This window comes from Bubalus kerabau, chromosome 4 (assembly GCF_029407905.1).
Source record: "Bubalus kerabau isolate K-KA32 ecotype Philippines breed swamp buffalo chromosome 4, PCC_UOA_SB_1v2, whole genome shotgun sequence".
In the NCBI taxonomy this organism is placed as follows: Eukaryota; Metazoa; Chordata; class Mammalia; order Artiodactyla; family Bovidae; genus Bubalus; species Bubalus kerabau.
In genome coordinates this window covers 101,850,803-101,865,834 of record NC_073627.1, presented here as the reverse complement: position 1 = coordinate 101,865,834, position 15,032 = coordinate 101,850,803, and the positions used below count along the sequence as shown (strand labels likewise).

Below are 15,032 nucleotides of genomic sequence, written 5' to 3'. Positions count from 1 at the left end.
GTCGGGGATTAAGATCTCTCAGTTTTCTTGGCCAGAAACAAGGAAAGCACAGTTTCTGTTGATAAAACAAAACAGCCTTTCAATAATCGAAATTGTATTTTTATAGAAAAACAAATTGGACTCATTTTGTAGTTAGCTTTTACATAAATCCAAATTAGCAACCCGCTCCAGAGCTGTGGAATCAATTCTTCTCTCCTCCCTCATTTTTCCTGTAGAATATTTAACAGAAACCTCCATTCTAACTTCTGAACTTACCAATGAGTGCAAGTGGCACAGCCTGGCACACAGCTTTTTGTCATATCTGATGATGCCACATGAACCAACCTAGGAGACTGGATGGGTAACTTTATGCTATTTCTTCTTTAGGAAGCATAATGAATAGGAATTATCTGGAGTTTTTTGCTAACATATTTGCTTTCCATTTCCTATGGTTCATATACCTCTCCCCAGTTTTGTCTTTTGCTCTTGTTTTTTCCCCAGTGTTTAGAATATATTTATGTGAATTTCTAGAGCATATTTTTTTTCCATAATGGTCTGCTTTCTTTTTCTGATCTGTAATAGTCTCTTGTCTTTGTTATCAAACGTTTTAATCCTTTTTCCTGACTCCCATTTCAAATGTTACAAAAAGTACATAAATAAAACAAGAAGAAAAACTGACCTATCTAAATAAAAATACTAAGAGAGAAACTCGATTTTGTAGTATAAATTTACTCAGAAATTGGAAAATGAAAGAGAAATCTGCTACCATGGACTAAAATGTCATTCCAGTGATGTCTAAGACATTCTACTAAGCTAATCTGGTAAATAGGCATTGAGATTTTTTTTTTTTTTACTATATAAAGAAAAATTTGGCATTTAATAGTTAAGACCATAGATTATATGATACTATTTTTACTTTTCATCTATTCTTTCCCTGAATAGACAGTACATATTTTTCATAGATTGAACTCATAGCTCATTCTTTATAGTTCTTTATTGTTTGCAACTATTTTACCTTCTCTAAATCTTTCTCATTGTTCAAGGCTCATTAGATATCAGCTGCTTCTGGATCTCTCTCTTGACATCCAAGTTGGGCTAGAATTCTGTATTTATGTTTCCACAGTACCTGGCAGTACTTGCGCCACTATATTCTAATCATATACTCCCTGTATCTGTTCTCCCACCGTGAGGTAGGGCTTTATCTCAATCATCTTCCTACTCTCAGACCTAGCGCTGGTAATACAGTATGTCTAGAACATATGTTTGTTGGATGTCAGCTGAAAAGTCTCAGTGGATGGGTAAGATGTGGCTAAGTAACAGGTGCTAGTCTTCCTGTTGTTTGTGAAATATTACATGTGCTGTCCTTTTCTTGAAACAGTGTCTTCCCCCCTCTAAACCCCCAGACCAGCTGCTTGTCATTTTTTTAAACCTCAGCTTAGACGTTGCTTTCTTTGGGACTTCTTCCCTGAACTACTAAACTGGGTTTGGGAGCTCCTCCCGTGGCCTCCCTTATCTATCTAATTTTTGGTATCATAGGGCAGGAGGAGAAGGGGACGACAGAAGATGAGATGGCTGGATGGCATCACTGACTCGATGGACATGAGTCTGAGTGAACTCCGGGAGTTGGTGATGGACAGGGAGGCCTGGTGTGCTGCGATTCATGGGGTCGCAAAGAGTCGGACACGACTGAGCGACTGAACTGAACTGAGGACTCCACCACATTTTACTCTCTACTTGTCCAAATTCGCCAATTAACTACCCTGTGTAAGAGCCATGAGAAAGTCTGCATCATCTCCACTGAATCCATGAAACATGGTCTGGCACTAGGGTGAGAGATCAAATAATATCCACAGGCTATTTAAACAAATAAATAATCTCATTTTCATATTAAATTTTGCTGGAAGAAAAATCACAGTAATAGTCCGTTCCTGTTTCTATTTTTATGAATGACAGAAAAAGAATAATGGACAAAATGGAGACTAATAAAAATGGAGACGGATTTCACTTTTACCTCATGTAAAATGTACACAGACTTAAACTCATTAATTTTCTCCTGATCTCTCATCCTTCAGGATGAATGGCAGCGCCATTTATTTCATTATCCAAGCTCAAACCTCAGAGCCATCTATGACATTTTCCTCTCCCTTGCTTGCTCCATGAAGGCCGTTGCCATTTCCCACTTCTCTGTCTGCCTCTATGTCCCATTTCTAGCATCCCCATCTCATTTCAGAATCTTATTTGTCTAGAATTAACTAACTGCACGGCAGAGGGGGCGACACACGATGAGATGGTTAGATGGCATCGCTGACTCAATGGACCCGAGTCTGAGCAAGCTCTGAGAGACGGTTAAGGACAGGGAAGCCTGGCGCGCTGCAGTCCACAGAGGCACAACGCGTCGGACACGACTCAGCGACTGAACAGCAACAGCAGCAGCAGCAACTAACTGCACAATGACTGCCCCAAACTTTTCTCTGTGGTGCTCCAATCCTCTGACATGCCTTCAGGAGCCATCTTCCCTAAGAACAGTCCTAAATTATTTCACCAGATTGCATCGAAATGTAAAGGCTCCAACCATCCATAAACTATGTATAAATGCCTCTGCTTGACCTTCAAACCTTTCACAGCAAGTTCCTTCCAAACTTGATCATGTGGAATAGAAGGAATGACAAAGGGTTGAGTCTTATCCCATGCTGGGAGCATAGTTTCTAACATGCAGCAGACACACAATAAATATTTCCTAAAATGGTAATAAAGGAAACTTGGGTTTTCTTATACACAGACGATCTCATGTCACTCTGCTGTATAAAATCCTTCAGTGGATTTTCACTGTCTACAGCAGCAGTCCCTAACCTTCTTGGCACCAGAGAATGGTTTTATGGAAGACACTTTTTCCACAAACCAGGGGTTGGGGGATACTTTCAGGATGATTCAGGCACATTACACGTATCATGCACTTTATTTCTATTATTATTACATCAGCTCCATCTCAAATCATCAAGCCTTAGATTCCGGAGGTTGGGGACCTCTGGTCTACAGGATACTGTCCCCATTTCTGAGCATGACTTGGTTCTTGCACACCTACCTCTCACCACTCTTGCCCTGGCTCTCTCAGCTCCTGCTTACAGAATCGCTTGCTTCCTGTACTTATGAGCCTTTGTGTACAATTTCTTCCATCTGACTTTTTGTACACCTCTTCTTTGGCCACCAAGATTAAATTCAGAAACTTTCTTGACCCAGACTCTATCACTAGCATGTATTACATCTTTCTGTTTCTCTGTACCCCTCACTCTATGGTAAACTAAAGACAGGGACAATAGCCTTCCCCCCTCCCCAGGGTTTACCACAATACTCATACTTAATACACTTTGGTGAAAACACTTATTTTCTTCTACTGGCTACCATCAACTAGCTATATAAAACCAACAAACTACTTAATTGACTGGATTTAATTTCCACTTCATAAAACACTCTCATTAATGCAACATTAATGAGAATCTGTGTCAAAATGAACTCTAGAAAATGCAACAGAACATGAATAATAAAACTGTGAGCCTATGCAAAAGCCTCTTGCACTCTATATACAGCAATATATTCTACACATTTTTTTATAACCACGTAACATCAAGATGTTAACCTTTTTTTCTTGTTTACATGCATTTCTGTGGTTCAGCCCTAACCTTTAGTCAACTTACTTTATGTTCTCATTTGCAGGTACTTCGGGCAGTTGCACGGTAATCATGCCATCCAGGTTAGTCTTCCCGATGAAGGCAGGCTTGGTGCGCAGGACGTCGGGCGCGGTCTTAGCAGTTACCCTGTGCTGCAGTCCCCCGGCGCTGTTGCCGCGATTCGTCAGCACAAAGGAATAGGACTTCTCAGGCTTCAGGTTGACAATTAGCTTCTGGGTAGCGCGGCCATCCACTTCTTCTACCATTTTCCCATCATCATAAAGAATCTGGAGAGAGACAACCAATCAAAAAGATTTGGTTATCAGTTAGGCAGGGAATATTTTCTAAACTAATGTGCACCTGCTTACGGAAAATACATGTGGGTCATTTCTAATTTGGGGCAATTTGTAAGCCTATAAGTGCTCCCCAAATTCTAGAGATGGCATCAATTTTCCTTTTTTTTCTTATTAATATAAGGTTTATAAGTCTATCAAAAAACATAAATGTGCAATAACCTATTAATATGTGGCCTGTCAGTTGTCTGTGATCTTAAGGGAATACATGCAGCAATGCTCTAAGTTTTCAATGCATCTTATACACCACTTTTTTCCAAACACCTCCATTCTTGTTCCCAAATATATATATATTTTTTTACTTTTATAGATGCTTCTCTATTCTTTATTTCACAGACTTGTATGTTTTGCTAACACTTTTCAGTATTTCTCTATGGCAAACTAAAGTTTACAATATGCAAAGAATTCAGGCCAATAAACAAATTACTTAAATCCCAGGATGCTGCATTATAAATAGATAGAAACCATGTAAATTTCATTTTCTGATGAAAAAAATCAAAAGCACCAGTACAGATGTAAAAAGTTCAACTTGGAAGTGCTAGGTTACCCACAAGGAATGCAGGCCCTAGGTCTGAGCTCCTGCTTCCTCCTGAGAGGGGAAAGGTCATACTGGCCAAGAACCAGACTTCATCTGTGATGTGAAAGCCACAAATGAGAACAGGACGTAAGTGTGGCTGAATCAAAGCAGTCTGTGTGGTTTTTAAGTGATTTCTCCAGCTGACCTGCCCCCTCCGCTCTACGTTTAACCATGATACCTTACACATTAGGAAACAACTTACTTTGAAAGGCATGGCAGAATTATAATTCTCTGGAATCTCCCAAGACAGCAGCACCGAAGTCTTCATTACTGCTTTGACATGAAAATTTTTTGCAAACACTGCTGGAAAAGGAAAAACAGTGTATTTAAACTACTCCTAAAAACATTCGATCAGTCCTCTTCCATGGACAAGAAGGCTTAAGCTAGATACCATCCACTTTGATCAGAGAGAGAAGTGTGATTTGCCTACCTGTTAAAAGCATTCATTTTACTACCTCATTCTCACCAAGATCTCTCCTTTCTCTCCAATTGAGTCAGCTCTACTGTGTTTTCCTTACCTGGGAACATTGGGGTGCTGTCAGCCAGACTTGCTTGGCATTCTCTAACTGAAATCTAAGGCATCCAGAACATGTTAAGCTTTACATACCTTACCTTTTGCTTTTGCTGAACCTATGAATATGAATGAGCCGATCAGTTATCTACAGCTTCAAAATACTGATTTCCAAAGACTGACATTCCTTTAAAGGAGAAAGGCCGTAAGCAGACAAATCCTACCTTGATTCACAGGCAGTGTCCTGAACTGGACACTGGGACTATATGGCCCGGGCCCTTTGCTCGTGTGAGCACGTACTTTTACATCATATGTGGTATCTGGTTTTAAGCCACTGAGTGTCAGAGTGGTGTCAGCTGGAACAATAAGCTGCTCCACTGGAAGAAGAGGGATGTTGATATCCCTATACAGAAGGGTGTACTTGGTGATAATGCCATTTCTCTCGGCCAGGACAGGTGGCTGCCAAGATAACTGGGTGGAGGTTGATGTGGTGCCTTCCGACTGGAGGTTTTGAGGGAATCCAGTTGGAACTTCTTCTGGAACAGAAATCTCCTTCACCATCTCCTCCCCAAAGCCCACTTTGTTTCTGGCCGAGAGCCTGAAGATGTATGATGCTCCTTTGTGGATGTCTGTCGCCGTGAAGTGATCTTCCTTTTCAGAGAACTCAAGAGTAGTAAGCGGTTCCACATCCTTTCGGCCAAATTTTAGACGGTAGCCCTGGAGGGGTCCAAATGTGTCCACAGGGGGGTGCCACTGAATGAGGGCTGTATTCATCTGAGTGTGGTTAATCACGAGCCGGGGTCTCCCTGGAACTGGAGACACAGGATGGAGGGGTAAGACCAACCTACACGGATGTTCATATTTCAATCACTGTTGAATGGGAATCCCCTTGGAGTGGCATTCCCGTTCTTACTAATAAATATTACTTATTTCAAGTAATTCCACAGGCATTCCCGTTTCTTCACTTATAAAAAGTCCAAGGCTTGGTCTATATGCCTTTGTGGAAACATGCTCCTTCTCATACTCTTAAAGGTAGGATGAATATTAGAATGTGATAATGGAGAGAAAATAGGAATTATTACTGAAATGATAATTTAAGGAGATTTTGTTTAAGAAATATCGTCACATTTCAACTCTTTATACATAAAGGTTCATGCCACACAGAAATGAAGCTAAGTAAGGATTAGCCAGTAACATACAGATAATAATAATCAAAATATATTTAATCACTGAGTGTATGCAGTGTATCAGGTACTGTACTAAGAGCACTACCTGTAGTATCTCACTTGAGTACACTCTTCACTCCTGACTATGTGATTAGTTGTTATCTTCACTTTGCATCATAAGAAAGTGAAACAGAAGACTGTGCATAGTCAGATATGTAATAAGTGAGAAATTTATGAGACAAACACAGGTGTATCTGAATCCACAGCCAAACAGTTAACTATTATACCGATTATAAGTTAGGAAGAGAAAAGGTAATACAAAATGTTGCTTAGACTTTCTGTGGATCTAATTTGCAATTTTTATATATACTATCCATGCCAGTCATCCTCATCAAGTTTTGCATGTACTAGAATGGGAATTATATTAAGACCTACCCTATGTTGTTGTGAATATTAAATGAGAAAATGCATGTAAAAAAAAAAGAAAATGCACGTAAAAGCCTTAGAATAGTATTTTATATTTCATTAATAATAATAATTATTAATAATAAGAATATTAACTTCTTGTGGCAAGGGGTTCTCCTAAGTACATAATTTCCTTTCATGTTAAGTAGGTTAGATATTGCTTATCTAACTTGTTACTTTAACTAAGTTAAGTAGGTAACTTAAAAAGTAAGTTAGATATTTTCCTTGGAAGAAAGGCTATGACCAACCTAGACAGCATATTAAAAACCAGAGACATTACTTTGCCAACAAAGGTCCATCTAGTCAAAGCTATGCTTTTTCCAGTAGTCATGTATGGATGTGAGAGTTGGACTGTGAAGAAAGCTGAGCGCCAAAGAATTGATGCTTTTGAACTGTGGTGTTGGAGAAGACTCTTGAGAGTCCCTTGGACTGAAGGGAGATCCAACCAGTCCATCATATAGGAAATGAGTCCTGAATATTCACTGGAAGGACTGATGCTGAAGCTGAAACTCCAGTACTTTGGCCACCTCATGCGAAGAACTGACTCATTGGAAAAGACCTTGGTGCTGGGAAAGACTGAAGGCGGGAGGAGAAGGGGATGAAGAGGATGAGATGGTTGGATGGCATCACTGACTCGATGGACATGAGCCTGAGTAAGCTCTGGGAGCTGGTGATGGACAGCTCCATAGCGGCTAGACACAAGAAGAGAATACCTGAAATCTCCCCAAATGTGCAAACAGTAAACACAGCATAAATCAGCTAGGGTAATGATTGTGGGTAGTTACGGTATTTCATCCAGGGAGTAACGGGGCAGAAAAAGAAAAAGGAACGAGGAGAATTTTATAACATTGCATGTGTGATTAAAAAGAATTCTCCAAAACTGTACATATTGGCAATGGAACCCACTCCATTTCTTGCTTTCAGAAGTTCTATGTAGAAAACATTTACCAACTACTCACTTTGTGGAAAGACTTATATACTGGCACACAGGCATTTGGGTGGGAAAATGAAAGATGGGTAATGCAGGGACCTTGTCCTCTGAGCAGTGCATACTCAAAGTAGAGAAATGAAGACAACCAGTAGATGGTGCCATGTGTGTGGAGTTTGGGTTCAAGGTTTCTGATGCCTTAGGGTTACTGTCTGGACCACTTTTAAAGGCCATCCAGTGGCAGTCAGTAGCAGTAGGAGTAGTGGCAAAGAATCTGCCTACAGATGCTGGAGATGCAAGAGACACAGGTTTGATTCCTGGGTTTGGAAAATCCCCTGGAAGAGGAAAATGGCAACTCGCTTCAGTATTCTGGTCTGAAAAATTCCATGGACAAGACAGGCATGGCAGGTTGTAGTCCATGGGGTCACAAAAAGTCGTACATGACTGAGCACACAGTGGCAGGCTCAATGGATCTACTTGCTCCAACTTAGGAGCTGGAGGACTGGAAAAATGAGGGAGTCTTAAATACTTACTCTGAGGAGATTGGAAGGCATTTTTAGTAGTGAGCATATTAGAATAAGCAGAGAGGGTCCTTCTGTAGAGTAAATAAGCTAATTTTTAAGTCACGATGTATAATCCATTCTCCCTTTTGACTTTGGAGTTATTTGCTTACTATATTCTTCCCTCTTAAAAATCTGTCAGGACTTCAGAAATGGTACTCATGTGCTGCTGCCCTCTACTACTTAGTAACAGCAATCATTGGAGATCCATCAAGGCACTCAGTCCCAATGGCTCTAAACTAAGCTTCAGTTGAACTTAGCACCTAAGTAGTAACAATCATAATTGACTGGCCTAAGCCTAGAATTACTTTCAAATTCTCCATATCATAGTCACTTTTCTCTCATCCTTAAACACAGCTGTCAGTACAGTAGTGAAACCATTTAAAAATACAGAAAAAAATTCAAACAAAAGAATTTGCCTAAAACTGCAAGATTTCAGGCAGTAGACTCATTATTATGATGCAGAGCACGGGAGTATTAACAAAGAAACTACAAAAATGTCATAATCACTGAAACATAAAATCCAACATTTTATTAAAAAGCAGCCCTCAGGTTACATGACTCCTATGTGGATTGCTTAAGTTATGGCCTGTACTCTTTATTTCAAAGATATGATTGTTCGCAGATTCTAGGAACAATGTATTATACATAAACCTATCCTAAAACCAGGAATTTTATGATTAAAGTAAAATTTAATGGGAATTTGTGAATTTTCAGTGGAAGCTATAATTAAATACCTTTATAACTATGGTTATTAGGAGTTCACATCTGTGAGATAAACTCAGTAATTCTTCATAGTCATATAAATACAAGGTTTTTTTTTTTAAATAGTATACAAAACAAAGCAAATTAATCTGTTCACTAATGACTAGGGAATGCTTTCTTACTACAGGTTGGCATCAAAAAGGAAACAAAACAAAACAAAACATTGGAGTTTTTCTCTTTGAAGGATTATCAATCTCCTTCTGGATTTAAAATCCAGAAGACTATAAATGGATTCTTCAGATGGATTCTCCCATTTCCAATTCAAGAACAGTGAGGAGATCCCAAGAAAATAAACATGCAGACATCTAAATTATAAGCATTTCCTCAATAATGAAGTTTCCATTGATTAAGAAAGATCTGAAATCACGAATGTAAACTGCAAAATAATTCTGTGTGTAAGATCCACAATGCTAAATAATGTTCTGTCCAGTGACTAAAAAGTGACGAGCTAATCTCAGTGACGTTAAAGTAGGCAGTAGCATTCTTGTTCTAGGATTCACATCCCTTGGAGACAAATCCTCTACTTTTTCATCCTCATTATCAGACATCCCTCCCCATATTATGGGCATTAGGAGGTTGATGCTTCATGTAAGACGCTTCAGTTTTCTTAAGACACAATTATAAATATGGGTGAAGGAAGTGTATTTTTTCATTTTGGGGTTCAGTTTTAGGGGTTCACTCTTAGTTGGCTACATTCCAGGAGAAGCTGGTTCCGTAGCTAGACAGTCAGCATGTCCCACTTAACATGTACTGTATCTCCTATGCAGGGTGCTGAATTAACCTGATACAATGGTATTAAAAAAAATAAGGCCCAGAAGATTTTGCCTTGAAGGAGCTTTGCCATCTGTAATCCTGCTGCTCGAGGCAGTTCCAGGTGGCGGGATATGAGTGAGGCAAATCTTATGACATTTAGACAAATTTGGAAGTGAGCACAGCACCCAGGAGGGCACTCAACATCACAGCTGTTCTTTGCTTTATGCCTTTACATAGAGGTGTGTTCCTAAAAAGTTGTGCCAGAAGTGATTCGGGAGGAGTAAATCAAATCATAGTTTAAATGTTCCATGGGAGATTTCTATATAAAGGGATTGAAGGAGAATCCTTCTGTAATTATCTCTTAATTTATTGGTTTTAAAACGTCAGGTCTTCCTTCATGCTGACTTTTCCTAACGTGGCAGACCAATGTATAAGTCTCAATAGTGCTAAGAAGCTCTGTTCTTCAGAAAGGAGCAATCTCTATTAGTCTTTCTGCTTTCTTCATTCTCTTTTTTTGTTTCCCATCTTTTGTGCAATTTGTTGTCTTTTGATACCCCAGAACAAGGGGTCAGGAGGAGAAAATGACAAAAAATAAAATATTAAGTCATCAACCCAGCTCAAGGTGGCAGCTCTTCTAACAAGGTTTGTTTTTCTTTTTTGGGGGGAGGGGTTGGCGTGCTGAGGCTGTCACACGATTTTCCTCCCTAGGTGATCTGCCTTCCAGACCCTCATGGGATCCGCTCCCTCACACCATTCAAGTCTCAGCTCAAATATCCTGCTTCTAAAAGACATCACTGTTTCTAAAACTGCCCCTAGGAACTGCCTAAAAGTATGCCTGCATATCTTTCTTTTCATAATTTATCACTTCCCAGCATTTTATTATTATAAAACTCCTTTGTTCACTTGTTAATTATCCAATCTCAGTCAGAAAATAAATTTCAGGAGGCCAGCTTCTTTCTGTTTTGTTGATTGTTCTTCAGAGTACCGGAAATAGTTCTTGATGCACAGTAGGTACTCAAATAATATTTGGTGAATGAGTGATTAAATAATTTGGGCAAAGCAAGTTCTTCCATTATTTTACCTTACTTAAGATATATCAAAAACCACAAAAGTTGACTACAGTCCATTCTCCCCTCTGATAGAAGCCACCCATACGATTTGGAAAATTATTATTGTTGCCTGAAACATATTGAAGACATATATATGCATAGACATGGTTACCTGCCCCTGTGGTGGACACCAGCTTGGGTTTGCTGCGAGCTCCATCTCCTTTAGTGGTGTAAGCTGTGACAGTGAGGGAGTAGGAAGTTTCAGGCTGTAGCCCAGAAATAATCATGTCCTGAAATGATACAACCGAATAACAATGATTCAAAACTATGCTACAGCTGCCCTGGGGGGAAACCAAGGCATCCGCCTTCATGCTGTGCATGCATGAACATTCCCTGCAGCCATGCCAAGCACTGGACGCATCATGCCTGGAGCTCATGCTGTGCAAGATCTGTCTTCATGCTGACACTGAAATGGGGTCTTCAGCCATCCGCAGAGGCAGCTCTAAGGGGTCATAATCGAAACCACAAAAACTGGAGTCAGACCGCCTGAATGCTTGGATTTCAACTTGCCTTTCCTTATATACCAGTTTGGTGATCCAGGGCAAGTGAGTTTACCCCACCTGTGCCTCAGTTCTCCATGTGAAGGTTGGGATGCTAGGACCCTCTAGGCTACTAACGGATTAAATGAGTTATACCGGGCAAACAGTTAAAACAATGTCTGGCTTGTAGTGAGCAGTTCACACTCTAGCTGTTATGATACTCCAGCCACAATCCTTATGCTTCCATCGTAGTCTGGTCCTCAGACTGTTAGTGGTGCTGATGCCAAATAGTATGTTTAATTGCATAAATACTGATATCTTGCCCAGTGGCTGGTCTGTTGGACCCAGACAGCCACAGAAGTTTCTCAGGACTCAAATAATATATTACTGGTTAGTTGCATAGGTTAAGAACTAAAATTATTATAAACTAAGCAGAACAATCTATAGATTTTGAGGCCTTGTCATAAAACCACATATCAGGATCTTGTTCTATCACATCATGGATATATGCTCAGTCAATTCTGAAAATGTTAAATACCAGAAACTATTCATCAAAACCCTTATCTTTCTCTTAGTAAGGACCCAAAGCTGTGATGGTTATAAGAGAAGATAGTCTAAGAATTATCCTTCCAAATTGGAAGTTACATGAGTCTTTAAATAGAGTGCTGGCTATTAATGTTTTGGTATTTTCTTTGGAGCTACACACACGCACAACAATTTAAAAAGTAACTTTTCAGATTTCTGGAACAGCTATGTTTTCAAATTCAATATGGATAAATTTAAGAAAATATTGACTGTTATATTTTGCATCTAAAGATAATGCATGTGAGAGCTTAGTGAATGGATTTCATTGTGTGAATGGAGAACAGCGGGACTTTTCTGTGCAAGGCTGTAAGGGGCACCATAGAAATCAATGGCTGAATCTGAACCCAGGGATGACAGCTTTTGACAACGTGCTTTTCTAAAAAGAGCAGGAATCTCACCAGTGTGGAAATTCAAAAATTTCAGATCCCATCCTCAAGAGCCACTGGAAAAATTATTCTATCAGATGAATAGACTAAATTTAAGAGAGAGATTTGTACCTTCAGGAATGGTTTCACCAACATCACAGAGAATATAAAAATTAAGTGAACCACTCCAGAGTGGCATTTAAAATTATGGTAGGCACACTGGCAATTCAAAAATTAGGATGGGTAAATCTCAACATTATTATTTCCAAGGTCTCCCTCGTGTCACAGAACTACTGATGAAAACAGGCTGGGTTGGGAGAAAAAAGAAGCGATTCTATCACTTGATTCTATCACTAAATTGAGAGGCAAGTAATTTACAAATGCTGAGCCTTCTGTTTCTCATTCATAAAATGGAAGTTAACCAATCACACATGACCTTCCTTCCACACAGGTTGTGACTGGATAATGTAAGTAGTGCCAGTGCAAATGTTCAAACCTTCAGTGGTCTAGCTCTACATACCTCTCTTTGCTCGAATCACATTGTCTCTTGAGTTACATTTTCTTTCTTTAAGCTGTGGCTGTACTACCTTGGTGGTCTCCACACCCTCTCTGGCTGACATCATAACCACTATTCCTCTCTCTGTATCCTCCTATTCCATTCTGCACCCTAATTCTTGCCCCTGCTTGCTAATAGCTGTCATTCCCAAATGTCCTGACACAGCCATTTATCTGCTGCCTTTCTCACTAGTCCTAAAAAATAAAAAAACTCATTTCATTTCTAAAACTTAGAGAATTTTTTCTGCCTATATCCTACATTCATCTCTAGCCTTGACTTTCCCCAGGGCCCCAGCAGTATATACACTGTGAATATCTGCTGGACAGTTTCCCTAAACTGTCAAGTGGTATCTCAAATTCAATGTAACTAAAGCACACGTTACTCCCAGAAGTGGAGCCCCCTTCTTCCATAAAATATTTCCATATTTTAATGAATGATGGAGCATCTTCAAAACTTATGAACAATCTTTGGTCCAATAGTCTCCTTCAAATTCTTAGCTAGTTAGTATGGTTCTGTTCATTCTTCCTTTAAAATATTGATCATAACTTTCCCTTTTTCATTTCTGATTCTCAACTTTAAAAGAAAATCACTTCATGATTTAGGAAAAGAACTGTTAACTTGTTTCCTTATCAACTGTATTAGTTCTCTTAATCTATCCATGAAGTTATTGATTTTTAAGCTGCAGGTAATGACCCATTTAGTAGCTGATGAAATGAATTTAGCCACTTAAGACCAGCGTTTTTTTAAACAAATGGATATACTTGAACATTAAAATGTGAATATATTTAAAAGTAAGGTATTATTTTGTGAAACCTTTATTTTAAACATACACATGCATTGGTCATGGCAAATAATGCATTTTTTACTATGGGTTATGATCAAAGAAGTGTATAAAACACTGTTACAGTGTCAATTTCATGAGAAGTGATAACTTGATTATCATATTTACCAAGAACCTCTACAAGAGATCTTTGTTTTGGCAAAAAATATTTATTTACTAAATGAAAGAAAATTTCCTACCAGTCTTTATCTTATTGCTCTTTTTTAACATTAAAAAAATCTCTCAAGTACTGAAGAGTTAGAGATCAGGTCTTTAGCTTCAAACTTTAGGTTTTTTCCCCTAGAGAAGGGAAGGGCTAACCACTCCAGTATTCTGGCTTGGAGAATTCCATGGACAGAGGAGCCTAGCAGGCTACAGTCTTTGGGGTCACAAAGAGTCAGAGCTGATTGACTTTCACTTTTTCACTTTGGATCTTTCCAACATTATATTAAAATATAATGTATGTAATAACTTGAACTTTTCAGTTCTGTCAAACTGCCAAGCTCATTGTCAGCTGACTTTTGTCACACTCTTATGTCTATGTCTACTTCTGCTGAGTTCAGAATGTACTTCAATAAGTACATTCTCACTTCCAACTCCGCAACAGACACAGACATACAGGGATTACCTCTTTAATCCCTACTCATCAGGGATGAGTTCTCCATAAATTTCAGGACGTCTACCATCCTGGTGCTCTGTCCCTAAGCTCATAGCTCTAACTGATATTGTCATTTAAATACTAATTATTCATACATTGCTTGAGGGCATCACATTGGTTGTATTCATGGAACTTTTCTGAACTTTACATCCTTCCTAGCCACCTAGACTGTAAGCACTTAGTAGGCAGTGTCATCCACAGTACTTTATACATAATAAACTCCCAATATAAAAACTAACAGACTAACACAGTCCACTCGTTGCAGTATTTTTAAAAAATTCTTCACTCAGTAAGATACCTCCTACTTCTTGGTGTTTCCACTCATGCAATTTCACTCAAATTCGTATGGGTTCAACAGAGAACTGCCATTTCTACACAGAGTTAATTGGTGCCAGATTTAGATCATATTATGCACTGAATATGCAACCCTGGAGCAGGATTTATGAGCAGCCCAGAACAAACGAGACATCTCCAGTCTGTGATACCTCCACTTAAAGCATGCCTCCTCTAACTGCACCACAAGGCAGAGTTAGTAACAGCCATCAAACAATGTGAACTCATGATATTTCTTATGTAATCAATAGCACCACATCAATTGCAGCACCACATCAATTTCACAAAACAACGAGGGGAAAAAATTAAAAAAAAAAAGTATACCATGTAGTGAAATACTTTAAAAAATAATTTGTTAGTTCATGCATCCAAGCAAACTGTGATGTCACAGTACAAATAAATGAA

At 39.0% G+C, this 15,032-nt stretch overlaps 1 protein-coding gene across 2 annotated transcripts in view; it reads right to left on the bottom strand.

The window, feature by feature from the left end:
* PTPRD (protein tyrosine phosphatase receptor type D) overlaps nt 1-15,032 on the bottom strand; it is a 566,636-nt gene that overhangs the window by 171,519 nt on the left and 380,085 nt on the right. For both annotated transcript variants that reach the window (XM_055578085.1, XM_055578084.1), the window contains exons 14-17: nt 10,944-11,061; nt 5,310-5,897; nt 4,777-4,877; nt 3,672-3,931 (exon numbers count right to left, since the gene is read on the bottom strand). In XM_055578085.1, coding sequence (XP_055434060.1) covers nt 3,672-3,931; nt 4,777-4,877; nt 5,310-5,897; nt 10,944-11,061 — 1,067 coding nt within the window. The remainder of the gene's footprint in view (nt 1-3,671; nt 3,932-4,776; nt 4,878-5,309; nt 5,898-10,943; nt 11,062-15,032) is intronic.